This window comes from Dipodomys ordii, unplaced genomic scaffold, assembly GCF_000151885.1.
Source record: "Dipodomys ordii isolate 6190 unplaced genomic scaffold, Dord_2.0 Scaffold19, whole genome shotgun sequence".
In the NCBI taxonomy this organism is placed as follows: Eukaryota; Metazoa; Chordata; class Mammalia; order Rodentia; family Heteromyidae; genus Dipodomys; species Dipodomys ordii.
This window is the reverse complement of record NW_012267235.1, coordinates 12,078,790-12,102,117: the sequence shown is the minus strand read 5'-3', so window position 1 is coordinate 12,102,117 and position 23,328 is coordinate 12,078,790. Positions and strand designations below refer to the sequence as shown.

General features: G+C 50.4%; 2 protein-coding genes across 3 annotated transcripts; one reads left to right on the top strand and one right to left on the bottom strand.

Moving 5' to 3' along the window:
• Positions 1–6,902: 6,902 nt before the first annotated feature.
• Tnk1 (tyrosine kinase, non-receptor, 1) lies at positions 6,903–15,142 on the top strand. Of its 2 annotated transcripts, none has more exons than XM_013013471.1 (12): positions 6,903–7,065; positions 7,205–7,275; positions 7,364–7,555; positions 8,026–8,181; positions 8,286–8,569; positions 8,782–9,055; positions 10,909–11,002; positions 11,828–12,008; positions 12,286–12,365; positions 13,966–14,264; positions 14,349–14,444; positions 14,531–15,142. In XM_013013471.1, the coding sequence occupies exons 1-12, from the start codon at positions 6,903–6,905 to the stop codon at positions 14,642–14,644; spliced, it is 2,004 nt and encodes a 667-aa protein (XP_012868925.1). In that variant the 3' UTR covers positions 14,645–15,142. The 2 variants fall into 2 exon arrangements, with proteins under 2 accessions (XP_012868925.1, XP_012868924.1); XM_013013470.1 differs by having other exon boundaries at positions 10,909–11,003; positions 11,844–12,008.
• A 63-nt stretch (positions 15,143–15,205) lies between these two features.
• Plscr3 (phospholipid scramblase 3) lies at positions 15,206–20,213 on the bottom strand. Its single transcript, XM_013013472.1, has 8 exons — positions 20,122–20,213; positions 19,729–19,913; positions 19,226–19,461; positions 19,104–19,146; positions 18,784–19,004; positions 18,371–18,532; positions 16,159–16,320; positions 15,206–15,986 (listed from the first exon to the last, which is right to left on the bottom strand). The coding sequence occupies exons 2-8, from the start codon at positions 19,733–19,735 to the stop codon at positions 15,930–15,932; spliced, it is 888 nt and encodes a 295-aa protein (XP_012868926.1). The 5' UTR covers positions 19,736–19,913; positions 20,122–20,213; the 3' UTR covers positions 15,206–15,929.
• Positions 20,214–23,328: the final 3,115 nt, after the last annotated feature.

Genomic DNA, 23,328 nt, shown 5'->3' with positions numbered 1-23,328 from the left:
AGGTTTTCTAAGTGGTTTATTGGAGATAAGAGTCTCACGGACTTTCATGCCCAAGCTGGGTATTAATGGTTCACATCTGTAATCCTAGCTATTCAGGAGGCTATGATCTGAGAATAAAGGTTCAAAGCCAGCCCAGGCAGGAAAATCCATGAGACTTTTTTTTTTTGCCAGTCCTGGGCTTGAACTCAGGGCCTGGGCACTGTCCCTGAGCTTCTTTTGCTCAAGGCTAACCCTCTACACTTGAGCCACTGTGCCTCTTCTGACTTTTTTTTTTTTTTTAGTTGGTCGTGGGGCTTGAACTCTCAGCTTGGGCGCTGTCCCTGCACTCTTCAGTGCAAGGCGAGCAGTCTACTGCTTGAGCCACAGCACCACTTCCGGTTTTCTGGAGATAAGAGTCTCACCAACTTTCCTGCCCGGGCTGGCTTTGAACTTCAATCCTCAGATCTCAGCCTCCTGAGTAGCTAGGATTACAGGCATAAGCCACCGGTGCCTGGCTTTCTGGCTTTTTCTGCATATGTGGAATCAAACCCAGGACTTCATGCATGCAAGGCAAGCACTCTACCACTAAGAAACATTCCCAGCCCCCATGAGACTCTCATTTCCAGTTAACTACCAAAAAGTTGGAAATAGCTCTATGACTCAAAGTGGTAGAACACTACCCTTGAGCAAAAACAAGCTCAGGGACAGTGACCAGGCCTGAATCCTTGGGACCAGTGCAGAAAAAACAAAAACAAAAGCCCAGGGGCTGGGAATGTGGCTTAGGGGTAAAGGGCTTGCTTAGCATGCATGAAGCCTTGGGTTCAATTCCTCAGAACTACATAAACAGAAAAGGCTGGAAGTGGTGCTGTGGCTCAAGTGGTAGAGTGCTAGAGCAAAATAAGCTCAGGGACAGCACCCAGGCCCTGAGGTGAAGCCCCTGGATTGGCAACAACAACAAAAACAGCATGGAAAACAAAAAGTTGAAAGATACACTCATGTTAACTCATGCCTTTAATCTCAACTACCACAGAGGCTGTAGTTCTATGCCACGCAAGGCAAAACACAAGACTAACAAAAAGGCTAAGCATGATATATATATCTCCATGTATATCATCTCAGCTACTAAGAATAAATAGGAAAATGCCCAGGCCATCCAGGGAGACCCAGTCCTAAAAATGACTAAAGCAAAAGTACTAGGGTTGTGGTTCAAGTGGTAGAGTGAGTAGCTAGCCAACTGATTCCAGTAGCAACAACGAAAAAGAAACCAAAATATAAATTAAGAAATGATGGAAGTGAAGCTATGGCTCAAGTGGTAAAGCATTAGCTATGAGCTAAAAAAGAACTCAGGAGCCGGGTGCTGGTGGCTCATGCCTGTAATCCTAGCTACTCAGGAGGCTGAGATCTGAGGATCGTGGTTCAAAGCCAGCCTGGGAAGAAAAATCTATGAGACTCTTCAATTAAATCACAGAAATAGGGCTGGGAATGTGGCTTAGTGGTAGAGTACTTGCCTGATGTGCATGAAACCCTGGGTTTGATTCCTTAGTACCACATATACAGAAAAAGACTAGAAGTGGTACTTGTAGGTCAAGTAGTAGAGCATAATCTTGAGCAAAAGAAGCTTAGGGACAGTGCCTAGGCTCTGAGTTCAAGACCCATGACTACTGGCAAAAAAAAAAAATTACAGAAAAAGTCAGAAGTAAAGCTGTGGCTCAAGTAGTACAGTGTTAGCCTTGAGCAATAGGAACAGCACCCAAGCCCAGAGTTCAAGCCTCAGGACCAGCAAAAAACTTAAGAAAATAAAAAATGATGAGATATGGCATAGTAAACATATATAGCAGTACCTTAGTCATTTGTTACAAGTATTTTATACTCTATATAATTGCATGTGTTTTGCTTTTGAGACTGGTAAATAGGTATAATAGCTGTAAACCAACTTATCGATGAACTCTGTGTGTGTGTGTGTGTGTGTGTGTGTGTGTGTGTGTGTGTGTGATGGTGCTAAGGCTTGAATTCAGGGCCTGGGCACCAGCCCTGAGCTTTCTGCTCAAAGCTAGTTCAAAGCTAGTACTCTATCACTTGAGCCATAGGTCCACGTCCAGCTTTTATGTGTGTGATTAATTGAAGATAAGAGTCTTAACAGTTGGGCATGTGGCTTAGTGGTAGACTGCTTGCCTAGCGTGCATGAAGCCCTGGGTTCAATTCCTCAGCACCACATAAACAGAAAAAGCTGGAAGTGATACTGTGGCTCAAGTGGTAAAATGCTAGCCTTGAGCAAAAAGCAACTCAGGGACAGTGCTCAGGCCCTGAGTTCAAGCCCCAGGACTGGCAAACAAAAGAGTCTTACAGATTTTCCTTCCTGGCTGGCTTCGCACATAGATCCTCAGATCTCAGTCTCTAATAGTTAGGACTGTATGCATGAGCCAGCAGGTGTCCAGCCTATCAGTAATATTTTAAAATCAGGAAATAAGCTTGACTCCAGTGGCTCACACCTGTAATCCTGGCTACTCAGGAGGCTGAAATCTGGAGGATAAAAGTTCAAAGCCTGGAAGTAGTGCTGTGGCTTAGTGGTAAAATGTTATCCTTGAGCAGAAGCTCAGAGACAGTGTTCAGACACCAGGTTCAAGCCCTAGGTCTGGCCAAAAAAAAAAGTTCAAAGCCAGTTGGAGCAGAAAAGTCCATGGGACTCAATCTCTAAAATGGGGAATGGGGGTGGGGATGCGCGAAGTCAGTCCTGAAGATTAGCTCAGGATTTGTAGACCACCAGCTAAGCAAACAAGCTGAGCAAACTGAGCCCTGAGTCCAAACTCCATTCCAGAGAGAGAGAGAGAGAGAGAGAGAGAGGAGAGAATGAATAATGACCTCATCTACAAAGATCATCAGATCAGAGTAGGCTGAGTAGAGTTCTTTACAGTTAATATGCACTACACTCATTTTATACCTACAGTGTCCTAGGGCTTTAAAACACCAAGATGAGTAAGACAGGCCCATCCCCTACCTGGAGAGTTCACAATGTATCAAGTATGACAGATGTAGAGGAAACAATTACAGTGTGTTGATCTGGCCTGATTGGAGGGCAAGAGAATTGGCAAGAACACACACACTTATACAACAGCATTATGAATATTTTCCTACTAATATTGGAATCTCCCTTGTGTTTACCAATTAGGAGAGGGCTGGTTTTTGTTTTTTGTTTTTTTGGTTGGTCATGGGGCTTGAACTCTAGGCCTGGCCAGAGTTTAATTGGAGATAAAGAGTCTCATGGATTTAGGATTATAGATGTGAGACACTGGTACCAGCCAAGCTGGATTTTTTTTTTTTTTTGCTGGTCCTGGGGCTTGAACTCTGGGCTTGGGCACTGTCTCTGAGCCTCTTTGTGCTCAAGGCTAGCATTCTACCACTGGAGCCACAGCACCACTTCGAGCTTTTTCTGAATAGTTTATTGGAGATAAGAGTCTCAAGGACTTTTCTGCCTGGGTTGGCTTCAAACAATGATCCTCAGATCTCAGCTTTCTGAGTAGCTAGGGTGACATGCAGGAGCCACTGGCACCCAGCAGAAAGGGCTGTTTTTTTTTGTTTTATTTATTTTTTTGTTTTAGTTTTTTTAGCTGCTATGTTCACACATTCTTCCTTGGTATAGAAGACAGGTCAGGTGGGGCTGGGAAGGTGGCTCAGTGGTAGAGCACTTGCCTTGCATGCATGAGGCCCTGGGTTTGATTCCTCAGCACCACATAAGCAAAAAGAAAAAAGCTGGAAGTGGCACTGTGGCTCAAGTGGTAGAGCGTTAGCCTTGAGCTGAAGAGCTGAGGGACAGCGCCCAGGCCCAGAGTTCAGGCCCCATGACCGGACCAAAAAAAAAAAAAAGAAGAAGACAGGTTAGGTGTCCGGAGATTGTTAGACTTTCTCTCTTGGAAAAGGGAGAGGGCATGATCCTCTTCAGAGTCTTCTTTGAAGTTATAGACTGTCACTCTGTGGCCACAGGCTGAGTGGCAGGGTTCAGGGCCCTGAGGAGGGCAGAAGGTACATGAGAGAGCTAAGCTTTATTTTTTGGGGGGGGGTCCGGTCGTGGGGCCTGAACTCTGGGCTTGGGCGCTGTCCCTTACCTCTTCAGCTCAAGGCTAGTGCCCTACCACTTGAGCCACAGTGCCACTTCCAGCTTTTTCTGCTAATGTGGTGCTGAGGACTCGAACCCAGGGCCTCATGCACGTGAGGCAAGCACTACCCACTGAGCCAACTTCCCAGCCCCAAAGAGCTAATGTTATACTAAAAACTGTCAGTGAGACAGGCCCTGGTAGCTCATGTCTGCAATCTTAGGTACCTAGGAGGCTGAGATCTGAGGATCTTGATTTAAAGCCAGCCAGAGTAGAAAAATCTGTAAGACTCTTCTAATTAATCGGGGAGGGGGGCCAGGGGGAGATCCAGAAGTAGAGGTATGGAAAGTGGAGGTTTGGCTCAAGTGGTAGAACACTAGTCTTGAGGGAAAAAGCCAAGTGGAAGTGAAAGGCCCTGAGTTCAACCTCAGTACCAGCACACGTGTATGTGTGCATGTACATCCCATACCCACACCCACACCCCAAATGTCAGTGAAGGGAGCCACTGGCCTGGCTTCCCCTGCTGAGTTAAATCGTGCAGTGAGGGTCACTCTCCTAGTACTGGGCAGTGCCTATGCTCTGCTTAGCCTACATTCCTCCTAGCCTAAGCAGGTAACTCTACCAGGTGCTTACCTATTGGCAGGTGGCTCCTGGTGAGAGACAGATGAAAAGTTTGGGGAGAGAGGGCGCTCCATCCAAAGGAAAGAGTTGGAAGGGATGCAAAGTTCTTTGGAGAGCTGGAAAGAGAACGTGAGGGAAGTCAGGTAAGGGACTTTTCTCCTAGCCTGGGGGCCCGCCAGCCTTGAAGAAGGGAAGGGAGTGCCAGGCGTCCAGGCCACCCTCATCTGGTGCCACGGGAATATTGGAGGCTCTGCCCTTACCTGGCTCTGAGCCAGCTGCCAGGACCCGCCCTCTGCGGCCTCAGGTCCCGCCCTGCCCAGGATTTAGTGCTGGCAATCTGGGCGGCTCCACAGCCACTGCTTCCGCCTTCACCAGGTAAGGGTCCGTCTCTAACCGGGGAACAGTGGGCTGCGGCCAAAAGGGCAGTGCAGCAGTCTGTTGAGGTCTTAAGGTGTGTGGGGTGGGGGAGGTGAGTCTCCCCTCCTCTCGCTGGGTCCTTCCTTTCCTCCTGTCTCCCTCTGACATGCAGTGCCAGGCCTGCCTTTTAGGCCTGGGATCCTGTGTTTCTTCTATGCTTAAGGACAGGAGAGAGGGGAGAGGAGAAGGGAGAGGGGAGAGGGGTGGTATACCTGTGTCCAGGTGTGTGTGTGTGTGTGTATGTAAGAGCATCTGTGCAGGCAGCCAGTACTTAGAGGCCTGGAGCCTCCTTTCTTGAAGGTTGGTGGAGCCCCTTTGAAGTGGAGTCAAGGAGGCTCTGTGGGGAATCCTTGAGCTCACACTGGCCTTACTTAGCAGCCCATCACAAAATGCCTGTTTAATTTCCCATGTTGCCTTCTTGAGTAGCTTTTTAGCTATGATCCTTGGATGACCTTTGGGTAGTGTGAGAGTTAGAAGGAGGAATGCTTGCCTAGAGAAGGTTTTGTTTTTGTGCTGCTACTGGAGCTTGAACTTAGGGCCTAAGTGCTGTCCTTCAGTTTGGTTGTTGTTATTGTTTTTTTACTCAAAGTGAGTATCCTACCACTTGAGCCACTACTACCCCACTTCCAGTTGTTTTTGTTTTTTTAAAAAAAAATTTTTTTTGATTGGTTGTGGGGCTTGAACTCTGGGCCTGGGCGCTGTCCCTCAGCTCTTCAGCGCAAGATGAGCGCTGTTCCACTTGAACCACAGTACCACTTCTGATTTTCTGGTGGTTTATTGGAGTTTCCTGCCTGGGCTGGCTTTGAACTGCGATCATCAGATCTCAGCCTCCTGAGTAGCTAAGATTACAGGTGTGAGCCACCAGTGCCCAGCTCCACTTCCAGTTTTTTAGTAGTTGATAAGAATCTGTCAGGGAGTTGGAAGCATGGCTCAGTTGGTAGAGGACTAGCCAATGAGCCAAAGCATCAGGTACCAAGTTCAAGACCCAGTCTCACACGTAAAAAAAAGAAGAAAAAAAATCTCTTGGATATATCTTCCCAGGGTGGGTTTCAAACCCCAGTCCTCAGAATTTAGCCTCTTGAGTAGCTAGGATTATAGGCATGAGGCACTGGTGCCTGATTTGTTGTGTGAGTTTATGAGTCTTGGTGCCTCAGACATGTAAGGTGGCCTAACTGGATATCTTAAATGTATGGAGGCAGTGAATTGCTGTGTCTCAAGTACTTGCATGTGAGAGGGTATGGAAAAGCAAACTTGGGCATCTCACAGTGCATATTGGAGTGTATCTAGCTGTCTTAAGCATGTTTTGCAGTGTATCTGTCTCAATATGTATGAGAGACAGTGTATCTTTGTGTGTGTGTGTGTGTGTGTGAGTGTGTGTATGTGATATCTGAGTGTCTTTGGTGTGTGTCCCAGGCAAAAATGCCTCATGCGCGGGGAGGAGAGGTATCTCAAGTGTATGCAAGGGTGTAGCTCAGGTCTACAGAAATCTATATCTGGGTATCCTAGGGATGCAGGATCAGTATTTCATATTTCTAGAGTTGTGCCAGGGGTGTAGCTAGAGTCTAGTCTGGGTAGGTAATATTTTGAAATCTCAGGTATGAACGGGACATATTTCTCAGTGGTACAAGGGAAGAGCACCTACAGACTTGGGGAAAAGGAAGTGTGCTTCCTGAGATGTGTATATAAGTGGCAGAGTTCCTTGATCCCTCTCATGTGCCCTGTATTCTGAGTTTCTGATGGGGGGCATAGAGGATGGCGGCAGATGTCCTGCTTATCCTTAAACGTCCTTCTCCAGACATGCTCCCCGAGGCCAGCTCCCTGTGGCTGCTTCAGCTGCTCCGGGACACTCAGCTGGCCCAGTTTTATCGGCCCATCCTTGAAGAACTTAATGTCACTAGGCCAGAGCATTTCGACTTTGTAAGGCCTGAGGACCTGGATGGAATTGGCATGGGCAGACCTGGTGAGGAACCCCTGCCCTAATGCCCTTCCCCAGCCTATCCATTGTGGACCCCACGCTCCTTCACCCCGGCCCTCATCTTACCTATAAATACTTTTGCACCCCACCTCCACCCAAGCCCTCTGATTCTCACCTCCTTTAGCCCAGCGCAGACTGGCTGAATCTCTGAAGAGATACCGTTCAGGAATCAAGCCTAAGAACTGGGTCTACAAGGTATGTGGTGCTGGGGTTTAATGGGCTTAGAGGGGACAGGGAGGATTCTGCAGGGCCTTGCATACCTGAGTGCCGACTCCTATTTCAGATCCTGGGGGGATTTGCCCCTGAGCAGAGGAAGACCACCACACCCACAGAGAGCTTGCCAGTCCTCCCAGAGCCAGATGGGGGCCTCAAATGTCTGATCCCAGAAGGTGCTGTGTGCAGAGGCAAGCTGTTGGGCTCAGGCTGCTTTGGTGTGGTACATCAAGGGCTATGGACACTGCCCAATGGCCAGACAGTGAGTGTCTACAAAGTAAACTTCACCCAGGGTACCTGAACAAGCTGTTCCTTGCAACATGTTTTTTTTTTGGTGGGGGGGGGGGGGGGGGCATGCCCGTGTGTATGGTATGTGCTCATGTATGTGTGCAGGGGTGTGCACACATGTGCATAGGCCTGTACTGAGCTTGAATTCAGGGTCTCAAGCTCTTACTTGGCTTTTTTTTTTTACCCAAGTCTGGCACTCCAGCATTTGAGCCACACCTCCACTGATGGCTTGTTGCTAGTTAGTGGGAGAGAAAAGTCTCATGGATTTTTCTGCCCAGGCTGGCTTGGAACTGAGCCTCAAATCTCAGCCTCCTTAGTAGTTAGGATAATAGGCATGAGTCACCCACTCCTAGCTCTCTTGCAGTCTTCATGCTTTCTCTGCTCTGGCATCAGTGTGGCTGTCCCCCTCCCCCAACACACCTACACACTTGTCTCCACCTATAGATCCCAGTGGCTGTCAAATCCCTTAGGGTGGGTCCTGAAGGTCCAGTAGGCACTGAGCTGGGAGACTTTCTCCGAGAGGTATCCATCATGATGAACCTGGAGCACCCACACGTGCTGCAACTGCATGGCCTAGTATTGGGCCAGCCTCTGCAGATGGTGAGAAGATGCTAATGCTGGTACCCCTGCAGCCCTGGAGCTGGTGTGTGGCAGGAATATCTGCTGGGGGGCCAGACCATGGCTCAGACCACTGTATCCTGCAGGTGATGGAGCTGGCACCACTGGGCTCCCTGCATGCACGCCTCACTGCCCCAGCCCCAACACCTCCACTTCCCGTGGTCCTGCTCTGCCTCTTCCTGAGGCAGTTAGCAGGGGCCATGGCCTACCTGGGGGCCCGCGGGCTGGTGCACCGGGACCTTGCTACCCGCAACTTGCTGCTGGCCTCCCCACAGACCATTAAAGTGGCCGACTTCGGGCTGGTGCGGCCTCTAGGTGGCGCCCACGGGCGCTATGTCATGGGCGGGCCCCGCCCCATCCCCTATGCCTGGTGAGCATGGCGCTCTGTTGGTGGGTGGGCTCCAGCTGGGATTGGGGAACAGACCAGCCAGGCCTGTTTGGAGGGCGGCTGGTCCTCTAAAGGAGGCCGGGACCAGGAGTTCATCAGATCTGGAAGGGCTTGCAAAGGAAGACAGGAGCACCCTGGCTGTGGGTACTACTGAATAGAAGGCAAACTTCCCCTGGGTGCTTCTGCTTCTGCAGGTGTGCCCCAGAGAGCCTGCACCAAGGAGCCTTCTCGTCCGCCTCCGATGTGTGGATGTTCGGAGTGACGCTGTGGGAGATGTTCTCTGGAGGCGAAGAACCCTGGGCTGGGGTCCCACCATATCTCATTCTGCATCGGCTGGAGAAGGAACGAGCTCGGCTGCCCAGGCCTCCCCTCTGTTCTAGAGCCCTCTACTCGATTGCCTTGCGTTGCTGGGCCCCCCACCCTGCGGATCGTCCAAGCTTTGCCAACCTGGAAGGGCTGCTCCAAGAGGTGGGGGCCCTCCACTCCCTAGATACACATAGCCTGGCTTTCCTCTGTTCTCTATCACAGGATTCCATGCGTTAAGACCAATGTAACCTGATGCCTGTGCTGGACTCTGGGATCAAGCTCTGAACAAGACATTCAATCCCTGCTTTCAGAGTGCTTTGGGACCTGGGGAGGCAGTATGCTGAAAGGCTGGGCTTTCTGTGTCTGAGCCAGAAAAGGGGCTCAGGAGAGGGCAGTAGGTCCCTGTGAGTGTTTGACAGGGAAAAGAAGCCTCAAGTGGGGTGAGGGGAAATAGAAGTAATAAGGTTACCAAGTGAGCAGGGCTGCCTCCCAGAAGGTTCCTGGGCATGTTACGAAATTCTGGCTAGGCATAGAGTACTTGACAGTATGAGATACTCACTGTACCATGCTTTAGGCCTTCTTACAGTCATACTCACTGTACTAAGACCTTCCTACACAGTCATTTAGTTGTCTCAACAACCTCATGAGGTAATTATTTTTATCTCCATTAAACAAATAGAGTGATTTAGATACTGATAGATTAGTGATGTCACAGTCACACAACTGTACCAGTCTATGTGACTCTAAGGCCCTTCCCTAAATCCTTGTATCTGCTATTTTTTTTTTTTGGGGGGGGGTCTGGTCGTGGGGCCTGAACTCTGGGCCTAGGCACTGTCCCTCAGCTCTTCAGCTCAAGGCTAGCGCTCTACCACTTGAGCACAGCACCACTTCTGGCTTTTTTCTTTTTGCTTATGTGGTGCTGAGGAATTGAACCCAGGGCCTCATGCATGCAAGGCAAGCGCTCTACCACTGAGCCACCTTCCCAGCCCTATATCTGCTATTAAAGGAATTTAGTCCTTTTATTTACTCTGAGGGTTTTGTTTTGTTTTTTGCCAGTCCTGGGGCTTGAACTCCAGGCCTGGGCTCTGTCTCTAAGCTTCTTTTGCTCAGGGTTAGCACTCTACCACTTGAGCCAAAGCTCCACTTCTGGTCTCTTCTGTGTACATGGAATCAAACCCAGGGCTTCATGCATGCTAAGCAAGCACTCTACACTAAGCCACATTCCCAGCCCCTACTCTGAGGGTTTATCGGAACCATAGAAAGGCAAGGAATTACAAACCAACTTTACATATTATTTCATTCTAGTCTGATCCAAGAATGAGTTAGAGGGATTGCCTTGACAATGGCCATGAATTAGAAGTGAAAGGAAGAGGCTGGGAAGTGACTCAGTGGTAGAGTGCTTGCCTTGCATGCATGAGGCCCTGGGTTCAACTCTTCAGTACCCCATAAATAGAAAAAAAACAGAAATTGCTCTGTGGCTCAAGTGGTATAGCACTAGCCTTAAGCTAAAGAGCCGAGGGACAGCGCCCAGGCCCAGAGTTCAAGTCCCATGACCAAAAAAAAAAAAAAGAGAGAGAGAAGTGAAAGGAAGATGGGCTAAAGGTATGGCTGTGCAATCATGCTAGTCTAGCAATTTCAAGGCCCTAAATTTACACCTCAGTATGGCAAAACCAAACCAAACCAATGAGAAGAGGTGTAGGTTGAGGAAGTGGGACTGGTAAGGAACAGAAATTTCCCAGAAGTACCTAGGACACGGACCTGACAGGCTTGGGTGTAGAGTAAAATTAGTGACCAGGATGGCTCTCTCCTTGACCCCTGTAGGATACTTTCTGCATCCTGGGCCTGTCCAGGTTGGTAAGGAATCCAGGTGGTTCTCCCCTAGTTCTAAGTGGGTTACAACTAGAAGATAGCAACAGTCCCACTCAGGACCCAGCCTAGAAGACATACCTAGTATGGGTCTGATTGATTGGTGCCTCAGGCCAAAAGCCTAGCCTTCCCTTCTTTTGTCTCCACAGGCCTGGCCTTGTGAGGGAAGATGTGTGAGAGATGTCACAGAGTCAGGTGCTTTGCGGATGGAGTCTGGTGACCCTATCACTATCATCGAGGGCAGGTGACAACTTCAGGCATCCCAAGTGTTCCCAAGGAAGGCCTCCCTTTCTCATCTTTCTTGAGTTCTAGTCATTTCTCTACTTTTCCCCACTTCTTTTAACACTGGCCTTGTGGGTCTTCTTTTTTTTTTCTTTCTCCCTCCTCTTATGTGCCAGTACTAGGTTCTTTTTTTTTTTTTTTTTTTGCTGAGGGCTCCACTTCTGGCTTTTTGGTGGTTAGTTGGAGATATTCCTGCCTTGGTTGGCTTCAAACTACAATCCTTAGAGCTCAGCCTCCTGAGTTGCTAGGATTGTAAGAGTGAGCTAGGCTACCTAGTTACCCACTCACCCTTGAGACCTCGCTTTCTAGTATTCCCTAACACCTTGAACTCTGGTCTTGTGGGTCTTCTCTCTCTTCTTGGCCCAGGTCTAGCACAGTTTCACTCTATCAGGGCCCCAGACAGCCCATAGACCCCTTTTCTGTTGGAGGAAAAAAGGATTTCCTTCTTCTAGACAGATGCAGCCTGGTAAGCTAAATATGGCTTTAACTCAGTGGTCAATTTTGTTATTGGTGGTGGTGGTTGTGGGGCTTGAACTCAGGGCCTGGGCACTGTCCCTAAGCTTTTTCACTCAAGGCTAGCATTCTACCACTTTGAGCCACAGTGCCACTTGTGGTTTTTTGGTGGTTAACTGGAGGAGCTAAGAGTCTCATGGACTTTCCTGCTCAGGCTGGCTTCAAACCACAATCCTCAAATCTCACCCTCCTGAATAGCAAGGATTACAGGGGCTTAGTCACCAGCACCTGGCTTTAATGGCCACTCTTCTTCATGCTTCTGTCTATTCTTCTGCTCCTCTTCCTACAGCCCAGACTCTACAACCTGGAAAGGCCAGAATGGTCGCACCTTCAAAATGGGCAACTTCCCAGCCTCAGCAGTGACACTGGTGGATTTAGGGGGCCCACTCGCTACCCGTCCAGTCCACAGAGGCTCCCCACTCAGGGGAGAGCGACACCAAGGAAGCACAGATAGGTGAGGAGCTGAAGGAGGAGACACAGCTGGCCTGGGGTGGTCACATAGTGGTGGTGGTATCTGACAAAATGTAGTAACTCCTTTGGGGAAAAAAAAAAACCTAGGGGACAGGACCAGAGCACAGCTGGAGGTAAAGCAGGGCTGGCTTCCCCGTTGGAGCTTTACCCCACCCCAAGTCCCAGCACATCTGGAAGCCTGTTCTTGGTGAGAGAATACTGACTGATATGTGAGGGTAGGGATTAGGGTGGAGGATGAACTGGGTCACCTCTCTTAACAGGGACAGAGAGAAGGCAAATCTTCGGAATCTACCAGCCGCACGAGGCCAGAGAAGGAATGTGCCCTTGCAAAAAATGAAAGGTGGGTTTGGTGGGACTCCAGGGGCTGGAGATCAAGAACCACCTTCCAATTCTGCCCCTTGCCCTGTATTCGTGCCTGTGCATGTAAGATTTCTTCCCTCCCCTTGTCTGTGGGAATCCTAGCTGTTTTTTGTTTTTTTCTTGAGTCTCAGGGCTTGAACTCAGGGCCTGGGCACTGTCCCTGAGCAAAAGCAGCTCAAGCACTTGAGTTAAGGCCCATTTCTGGCTTTCTGTTTATGTGGTACTGAGGAATCAAACCCATGCATGCCAGGCAAGCACTCTACCACCAAGCCACATTCCCAGCCCCATCATAGCTATTATTGAGACTGGAGGCCCCCTATCTTACCCACTGGTCAGCATTTCCCACTCTGGCCCTATGCTCTTAGTTCTCTGGGCCCCCAGCCACTTAGTTGTTTTGTCTGTTTCTTTTTTGACCATATTGGAGATTGAACTTAGGGCCTTGAGCTTGCTAGGCAGGTATGCAACCACCTGAGTCATACCTCCAGCCCCATCTTCCATTAGCTTTTTTTTGCCAGTCCTGGGGCTTGAACTCAGGGCTTAGGTATTGTCCCTGAGCTGCTTTTGCTCAAGGCTAGCATTTTACTATTTGAGCTACAGCACCACTTCCAGCTTTTTCTGTTATGTGGTACTGAAGAATCGAACCCAGGGCTTCATGCATGCTAGGCAAGCACTCTACCACTAAGTCACAATCCCAGCTCTCCATTAGTTTTTAACTCAGGGCCTATGCGCTGCCTCTGAGCTTCTACTTGAGCCACTTCCAGCTTCTTGTTACTTAATTGGAGGTAAGAGTCTCACAGGTTTTCCTGCCTGGGTTGTCTTTGAACCACAATCCTCAGATCACAGCCTCCTCAGTAGCTAGGATTACAGGCATGAGCCATTGGCACCCAGATCCATAGGTTATTTTTATTTTGTTAGTCATAGGGCTTGAACTCTGGGCCTGGGTACTGTCCTTGTGTTCTTCAGCTCAAGGCTAGCGTTCTATCACTTGAGCCACAGCGCCATTTCTGGTTTTCTGGTGGTTAATGGAGATGAGAGTCTCACAGACTTTCCTGCCTGGGCTGGCTGTGAACTGTGATCCTCAGAACTTAGCCTCCTGAGTAGCTAGGATTACAGGCATGAGCCAGCTCCATTGGTTATTTTTGAGGTAGAGTCTCATTTATGCCCAGGCTACCCTGGGGTGTGATATTTCTACTTGTGCTTCCTCATGTTTCTGGGGCTAATAGGTGTGGGCGATACTCTTAGCCATTGGGCTTTTCTAATAACTGGTATGTGTGCCCCACCACTGACTGAGATAGTGTTTCAAGAAATCTAATGCCTAAGCTGGCTTTGAACTGTGATTCCCCAATCTCCCCCTCCCAAATAGCTAAGATTACTACTGGCTGGAGCCATCCTATCCAGTCTAGCCACCTCAGTCTTAACAATCATTTTCCCACATGCTTTGTTATCCTACCTAATACACCTAGCTCATGTAAAAATTCTAGTAAAAAGCATTCGGCTCAGTGCAGGTGAAGACAGCAAGCAGGACGCTAAGACCCAACATCTGGGCATCCTGTTAAGTCATTTCTTTCTCAACTGTGCAGGCATTTCCAAGAGTCTGGAGTCAGTTCTGTCCTTGGGCCCTCGCCCTACAGGGGGTGGTTCAAGCCCCCCAGAACTTCGACATGCCAGAGCTGTTCCCCGAGGACCCACAGACCTACCTCCACGCCCTACTTTTGCCTCCAGCTCTTCTCAGCCCAGCCAGCCCCCCAGGGCACGGCCTCCCTTACCCAAAAGAGAACTCCCCCACAGCCAATGCCCTGGAGCACCCGGAGCCAATAAAGCCACTTCCCCTTCTGGAAGCCCCTTGCCTGACCTTGAGTGGCAGAGGAAGATTATAGAGGTGAGGCCTCACTAAAATGGTCTAGTACCCAAAGGGCCTTGCAGGAAAGCGCAGAGATCGGAACAAAACTTTTGTCATCCACAGGTAGAGCTGAGCGTGCATGGAGTCACCCACCAGGAGTGCCAGGTGGCTCTGAGAGCCTCTGGAGGAGATGTGGTTACAGCCATTCGGAATCTCAAGGTAAAGTCAGACTCCTCTCCCAGGCTTCTCTCTTCTCCTACCATGTTGCCCGGCTGTCAGCAGCTGCCCTCCCTCTCGTCCCACAGGTAGACCACCTTTTCCACCTGAGTAGCCGGTCCAGAGCTGACTGCCGGCGCATCCTGGAGCATTACCAGTGGGACCTCTCAGCCGCCAGCCGCTACGTCCTGGCCCGGTCCTGAGTTCTGCTTCCTTGGGCACAGACACCAGCATAGAGCACCTGAAGCCCTCACAGGGCTGGTTACTGAGGACCAAGCAGGGTCAGAAAAGGTCTTCAGAGAGGCAGACTTTCCTACCTGCTGTAGCAGGAAGGGAAGAACCCAGGGGAGTCCAGGGTCAGGCATTGATTATCTCCTCCCTACCCTGCCCTCTGGCCTCCAAGGGCCAAAGAACCGTTAACCATGCCAAGAAGGATCTATACCATGCCTGAGATGAGGAGGACTGAGAGGAAAGCTTCTACTTGCTGCAATGATGAAGTAGTCATCCTCAATTAGATACCTCAGTGGGTGCTACGGGGCATCCATCTTGCATGATGGAAGCAGCCATATTGAATTGGGGCACATGACTCCAAATGTCTTGATAGGATCCAGAGCCACCATGGGTAATGAAAATTGCCCTCTTGGACTCAGAGGCATTTGATCTTAATAGCATAGATTAACTACAACAGCTCAACTATTGTTAATTCCTTTTGATTTTTTGCCCATACCAACTTTCTTCTATTTTCCCCAATTACATACATCTTCCAATGTTCAAAAAGTTACAAAGTTTATATGAATTACAACATACAAAGACGTAGCCTCCTTCCTAGAGCAAGGGAAGGAAGGGGTGGTTAAATAAGGCACAGGAAGCTACAGCAAGCACCAGCTGTGGGCAGGGCCCAGGGGGGAAAGGAAGTTGGCACTGGGGGTCCAACCTCTACAGCTGTTGGTGGACAGGTAGAAAGCCCCTGAAAGTGCCATAGTCTGAGACAGAACTAACTGGCCAAGCAGGGGAAGGGTGGCATATCTTCCATCTTTGGTGCTGCCCATCTCCCACCGGCCCTGTTGTAAACCCATAGTTTTGTGGTTTAAAACCTGCCTCTGGTGGTTGGGGCCCTAGCTCAAGTGGGAGGCCAAGGTTCAAAAACCCAGTATTGGCAGGAAAAAAAAAAAAGGCCTCTGGTAATGAGGCCCTAAAGGATGTGCGAGGGAGGGAGCAAGGAAAGTTTGAAAGCAGCTGACATGCCAGTGTGCCCAAGAACTACAGGAGGTAGCAGGCAAAGACTCATACATACCCCCTTCTTCTGGGCCACAGGTGAAGGAGGCCAGGGGAGATGATAGGAATAGGGTAACATAGATCCCAGGCACTCAACACACCCCTGTTTGTCCTCTACATGGAAGGGACTGCCTCTGAGGAGTGTCCAGGCCACGGCCATCGACCATCTTGAATTCTTGTTGAGATGATGGTCTCCTCATCCTGAGGTGGCTTCTAACTGGTGATGGCAGAGGGTCCAGTGCCTCCTCGCTTCTCGAAGAACATGTAATCCTGTGGAGAAGCCAGTGTCAACAGGAGATCTGGCTGGGCCAACTTGGTTCAGTTATTACAACCCAGGTCTGGACTGGTAATCCCCCATAACAACGGCCCCCAACTTTCAAGAAGTTAGGAAATGACAACAAAAGAGTGACGGGAAGAGGAGGGGCAGGGGCAGCCCACTCACAATGAGGAACGTGGCTCCCAGCAGCACAGCCTTCACCCTCACGTCCAGATCCACTGGAAACTGGAGGCCAAAGTCATCTGCATCTGTGAGGGTTTCTCGAAGCAGCCCTCCCCATTGCTTGCTGATGCGGCCCACACTTCGGGATTCATCCTTAGTCTTAACCTGTCAGGAGGGAGGGAGGTCTCAGCTGGGGCAGATGCCTTTAATTACCCTCCACAGTTGGGTGGATGCTGTTAATTTCACTCTACAGTTGGGTATAGACCCTATATCCAGTGAATCTTTTCAACAACTTTGGGCTTCCATATGACAGCTGGGGTAACAAGGCCCCTGGGATCATGCTACAAGTGCAGAGCAAAAATAAAGACTCAGACTCAAATCTGTTACTCTCCAAAGACCATGAGTGACATATCTGAACATCAGTGGTATATGCTGGTTGCTAGGTTTGCTTTGGTTACCAATGTTCCCAACATGCACAGTTGGTACAGTAGCCTAATTGAGACATCACTGGAAGCTGCCAAAATCTGGCTGTACTTTGCCAGCTAAGTAGGCTCCTAGAGGATATGTCTGCTCAAAGGAGTGACTCTATAATCTGAAAAGCAGGGAATACTCTGTCTAGCATTACATGTGAGCCTCTTCTAGAGATGACCCAAGCCTATGAATGATGGGACAGTGCACAAGTAGCTGTAGGCTCTGCATACAGTTTCCACTGGCCTCTCAGCTCAGCAGCAAACAAGCCCTTTTGAAGTGGGTGGTAACTCACAGTGACTTCCTGGCTTTTTTTTTTTTTCTCTATGCTCAGTCTCCAGTGACTAGGACTGAAGCTATTTCCTTCGATATCCTGTCCATCTGCTTCCACCACTGTCCAATAGCTCTGGGATCCTTCCTGCAGCCCAGTCTGAGGTAGGAAAAGGCTCAAGACTGGGGACTTTCTAGTCCTATGAGAACCCCATACTCCACACATTCCCATCCACGAAGCACACAATAATCTCCTTTCTAATTGGTTCTCATCATAGAACCTCCCGCTGACTAACAAGTGACTCACTTTTTACAAGTTACCTTACGTAAAGCACCTGAACAGAAAACTACTGGTTGACACCTTTTTTTTCTCTTTACTTCATCTGCACAAGAAATAATGCCCTAAAGAACTCAAGGTTCTGTGGAAGACCTTTGTCTTCTAGAAACCATGGTTATTTCCCTCCAAAATTCTTTCTTTGGGTTCTCCAGGCTCCAAGTTGACATGGTGAGAAGGTTATCACCTGGACCTCAAATTGGTTGGGTCATTTGGACTTTTAGTTTGGCAAGACAAGCCAGAATGTCAAATTAGTGCTTGCGGCAGGGCCTAAACCAGAGTCTCATGTACATCTGTCACATAGGCCCAGCAATATGGCAGAGTTAAAGAGTAATCATCCTTCTACCTCCCCAATTGGAAAATGTAATTTTCTTCCCCATACTTTTATAAGTATCATCTTTCTTTTGTTTTCTTTTGGTAGTACTGAGGTTTGAACTCAGTTTTGCTTGCTTGCACAGCTGGCATAACACTTGAGCTACTCTTCCAGCCCTGCTTTTTTGCTGGTTATTTTGGAGATGGAGTCTGTTAGGTGTGCCCGGGGGGAAAAAATGGCCCCTTCCTCACTAGTCTTCCTGGGTGCAGACATGGTCCTTTCCCTAGAAGTCTCCACCCAGCATTTGTAACCCACGTAACTGGCAGTTACTGCCCCTTTCTCTGAGGTCATATCCTGGACCGCCCCTGTCACGCTTCCTTTGTACCGGATAGATCCCACGGCCACTCCCCCCCCCCCACATTAACTCCAATCCCACCAGAAATGGCCTCTTCTTTTCCTTTCTCTTCCCCTCTCTGCACATGCCTCCATCTCCTGCCCCCCTCCCAAACTCTCTTCTGCCTGAACCACGTGGCCATTTTCTTTCAGCTAAGCCTTATGAGTCTCACTGGCTTTCCTGCCAGGGATAACTTCTGATCTAGATCCTCTGGATCTGAACCTCTGGGGAAGCTAGTAATCGATTACAGACATGAGCCACCAGAGCCCAGCTAGTATCCCTTTTCTTATTAGAAGAAAACTAGAAATCTGGTAGGAGTCATAATGGCTTTAGACTAAGGAACTCAGTGCTTTGACTTTCATCAAGCCATCTTGCCTCATGGAAGCTGCTATCTTGATTCATGGAGGGCTAGGAAATCTTCCCTTATTCCCGGTACCTCAAAGTTGGTATCTGTGCCACAGCCACAGGTCCAGCAAGGCCCCACCACTCGGAGCATGGTCTGGCGATCCGCATCCTGAATGGAGAACTTAGGGAGGAAGGGATGCCAAGTCTGCAGCACGTGGCCAATGGTGGTGCCAGGAGGAGCCTGTACTTCCATCTAGAGTGAGAAAGAGAGAGACAGGGCCATTGGAGGAGGCAGAGCAACCTGGCCCAAGCCCTCACTGGTCCTGGCTCTTCCCATCCCTCTGGGGGGAAGTTTCACTAAACTCCCATTACCACCACCCATCCCCTCACAAGCCACACCCCTCACCCTGAGCCTGCCCCATCATTGGCCCTTCTCCTCCTCAACTTCTCCCCACTCCACCCCCACACCGAAGCCTCCCCAGGGCACCGTTCCACTCCGCCCACCTCCTGGAGGCCACAGGGGCAGCAGCTGCAACCACAATGGAGCGGGCGGAGGAGGCGTAGCACCTCACGGTCCCCGGGATCCGCCAGGCGGACACGCAGAGGCCGGCGGGCGCCACAGCACAGACGGGCGCAGCAATTGCTCTCCTCCGCAGCCTGACCCAAAGGCTGCCCGGCCCCTGAGCGCAGTTCGTACCGGTTACAGGTCTCCCAGCCTAGGAACGCTAAGGGTGACATGCTAAGGCTCAGGCGCCTCGCCGACCGAGACGCCCACCATCCCTGCTAGGTTTACGAGGCCCAACCCGGCTCCTCCTTCCACTTACTTTCCACTCGCTCAGTCTTCTGGTGAACCAAGATCTGATCAATCTGAAAAGAGTGGGAGCAGTGCTGAATCAGCCATCCAGCCTGAATGCCCAGGTCCCCTTTCCATCACCCTCCCACTTACCTGCACCAGAAATTCGAGGCCAGAAGGCACCCCTGGCAGTGGCAAGAAGGGAGCAGGAGGCGCTGGGGCCACAGGACCCGGCGAAGGGAAGAGGGCGAAGCCAGGCGTGGGGGCGGGCACCTGGGGGGGCACTGGCGCCTGCCCGGGGCCAGGATGCAGCGCAGGCTCCTGGTACCCGGAGGTCACTGGGTAGGGAGGTGGGGGCGAAGGGGCGTAGCCTGTAGGGGGCATGTAGCCTGTGGAGGGCAAGCCTGAGTTAGAAAGGTACCCCGCACGCAGCTTCATCTTGTTTCCCAGCCCAAGGACCACGAGGCTCCGCGGGAAATGTGGTAGGAATTGGCGGAGAAAGATGGGGTGGGGGAGCAGGGCGGTGGCTCCCCGGGAGGAAGGGAGGGCCCCACGCAGCCCGTCGGAGCACATTCCTGGAGGATGTGTGCGGCAGCTGGCACCCACTTTGGTGGGGTGGGGGATAACGGAGACCCTCTCCTCCTCCACCCGCTTACCTGCCATGGGAAAGGGGTGAAGGTGTGCAGGGAGTCGTGTCCTGGAGGCTTAGTTGTGGAAGTGGAGGCAAGCTCGGAGGCAGTCAGACAGACACAGAGACAGACACAAAGACGGACAGGCAAACGCGAAGAGGCGGCAGGCTGCGCCCAGCGCCGGCCCAGGGTCTCTAGGGCGGCGCCTCTGACTCGGGGAGAAACCGAAAGTGTCAGTGGGCGGAGCCGGATACCTGGGACCCCGAAATCCCTCAGGGGCCCCAGGGCCGCCCCCTCCCTTTGTTCTCCCATTCTCCGCGGAAGCGGTGGTGGGAGAACGGCAGGACAGATGGACCTCCGGTCAGACCGATGGCTTGACCTCGAGGGAGGTCTCCCAGATCCCTCCATGCCCGGGCTCACCTGAAGCCCCCGCCTCCCCAAAACAAGCCCGGGCCACGCACTCGGCGGCTCACACAAGCGCTGGTGGAGGCGGGTCTAGCGTCTGGCCCCGCCCCTGACCATCCAGGCCCCGCCCCCGAACATGGGCGGCGCGTTTGCGCACGGAGGAGGCCGCCTCTCCTCCCCCGGGGCCGCGGATCTGGGACTCGGCGCCTCGGCTTCGCCGCGGTGACTGCCCCTTCCGCTCCGGTTGCTGCTGATACCCGAGTTTGCCGAGGTCTACGAAAGGCGACCGACTGAGCCCCAGCCGGGCTACCGTCTCCGGATCCGCAGGCAATAAGTGCTCAGCGTCCCTTGGTGGAAAGGGGTCGCTGCGCTCCGGCGTCAGGAGGAGCAGGCCCCTGGGCTCCTCCTCCCAAGGGCGGCTCGGACCTCGCTGACGCAGCGCAACACCCTTCACCCTCACTCATTGGCTTCCAGATCTGGCTCCGGGTTCTTCACCTCCCTAGGGCGACCTCCCTGTCTTCTCTCCCTGACGCAGAGGTGACCCACGCAAGCACTTATGCTAGGGCAGTACTTCCTTTACGCACCCGCAACCACGCGGGTGTCAATAAATAAGCATGCGTGATGTGAGCCTGAGGGGGAAGCTTGGGGAGAAAAAGCTTCCTCAAAAAGAGGGATTTTTCAGCAGAGGTAGTCTGCAGGAATTTAAAGCCCTGCACCCCTGGGATGGAGTTAAACCGAAGATGCATGCATTTAGAGAGAGTGCTGTGCAGGTGCAGGTAGGGCTTTGCAGGCTGGGCATGGCCCCCAGGGCAGCGAGGAACCCAGCAAAAGTTTGTTGTTGTTGTTTTGCTTTGTTTTTTGTTGTTTGTTATTAACAGTCCTGGAGCTTGGACTCTGAGCCTGGGCACTGTCCCTGAGGTTCTTTTGCTCAAGGCTAGGACTCTGCCACTTGAGCCACAGCGCCAGTTTGGGCTTTTTCTGTGTATGTGGTACTGAGGAATCGAAAACAGGGCTTCATGCATGCTAGGAAAGCACTCTACTAGTAAGCCACATCCCAAACCCCTACCAAAAGATTTTAAAATCGAAGATCAAATTTGTGCTTTAGAGGGATCACTTAAAACTGCAATTTGGAGACAGTAGAGGTAACCTAGGCCTTTAACATTCTACAGGAAAGGATGGCTATGATAGTGGCTGTGCAAAGAGAGTTAGTTACCAGGCCAGCTTAAAGCCACAGTAGCTCAAGCTATCATCCTAACTATTCAGGAGGCTGAGGTCTGATCGTTGTAGTTCAAAGCCATCTTGGAGAGACAAATCCAAGAGAATTATCTACAACTAACTGGCAAAAAGCCAGAACTGGAGTCATGGTTCAAGTGGTAGAACACCAATCATAAATTGCCCCAGTACCAGCACACACAAAAAAGTAAGTTACCAGCTGGGGTACTGGTGGCTTGAGCCTGTAATCCTAGCTATTCAGAGGCTGAGATCTGAGGAAAACAGTTCAAAGACTGCTTGGGCAGGAAAGCCCCAGAGACTCTTGGTCCTCAGATCCACCTAGACCTGAGCTCTTTCCAGCCGTAGAGTTCCCACCATACAGCTGGCCACTCCCTCTCTCCACCCAGACCTACCTTGCACTCACTTACCTTACTTCCTCTCCCAGACCTACCTGCCACCTGGATAGGGGCAAATGCTGTGTGCTCTCTCTCCCGGGGAAATATGGCCCCTCTAATAAACCTTATGGTAAGCTTTCTCTGAGTGGTCCCCTGGGATGGTCATGAAGGATTCTTATAACTCTTACCTCCAATGAGCCACCAGAAAGTCAAAAGTAGAGCTATGGCTCAAAATGGGTAAGCAGTAGCCTTGAGCAGAAAAGCTCAGGGACAGTCCTAGGGCCCTGAGTTCAAGCCCCATAACTGACCAGAAAAAAAAGTAAGTTACCAACTTTTGAAGACACTTGAATTATAACATAGAACTTGGTTGGGAGGGGAGATGTGGAGGTTAAGGAGTCCAGAATGACCTCAGTTGTCTGTCTAGTGACTGACCAGACAAGTTCATGTGTCGTCTACCTCCCGGAGCATGGAGAGAAGTAGAATCTGTTGCTGCCCCTAGGTCCCTGTTCTTCTGGACTAGTCCCAGGTTCCTCTGCCAGAGCTGCTCAGCATCTTCCAAAGCTTCAGTCCTTTCATCTGCTCAAGGCACCTCTCTAACCCCTACCTGGTATGTTCAGATTCTACATAGCATAAAACATGAGCCAGCTTCCACCAAGACAACAAACACTGAGAAATTCAGTTGTCCAACAAGTTTAATGAGTACTTACTATATGTTTGAAGAATGTATAGCAGGGTTTTTTTTTTTTGTTTTTGTTGGTTGTAGGGCTTGATCTCAGGATCTGAATGCTGTCGTTGAGCTCCTTTTGCTCAAGGCTAGCACTGGAATACTTTGACCTTCAGCACTACTTCCAGTTTTTTTTTTGTTGTTGTTGTTTTGGTTAATTGGAGATAAGAGTATGAAAGAGTTTCCTGCCTCAGATCTCAGCCTCCTGAGTAACCAGGATTATAGGCATGAGCCACTAGTGCCCAGTTTATAGCAGTATTTTGTGAGAGCCCAAAAATCCACACTATGAGACCCTGAAAGGATTGGGAGTTTGGAATGCCTTCTCTCAGTACACTCCTGGAACGCTGAGAGTTTTCCTGGAGAAAGATCAATTAGTCCTTTCTTAATGGGAACTCAGATTCTACCCTAAACTGTGTGGGAGCCTATGGGTAGACTTAGGTTTATGCAAATTATAGGCTGTTTACTGTTTAGCTCTCTTTCCCCAGAATAAGAAGGTCACCTACCACTTGTATACAAAATATTGTCACTTGTTGAAGTTTGTACCTTACTTCCTTGCACAAGATCAATAAAAACCTTGGTTAATGGAACCTGTCGCTGGCGGAAGACTACAGGTCCTCTGGTACACCAAACCTCAGTTCCACACTCTGGTCTCCCTTATTGTGTTGCTCCCAGAATTGAGGAGCACTCGGTAGGTTGAGACAGTATTTAAGTTAAAAAAAAAAAAAAAGACAGCCGGGCGCTGGTGGCTCACGCCTGTAATCCTAGCTACTCAGGAGGCTGAGATCTGAGGATCGCCGTTCAAAGCCAGCCCGGGCAGGAGAGACCGTGAGACTCCTATCTCCAATAAACCACCAGAAAACCGGAAGTGGGGCTGTAGCTCAAGTGGTAGAG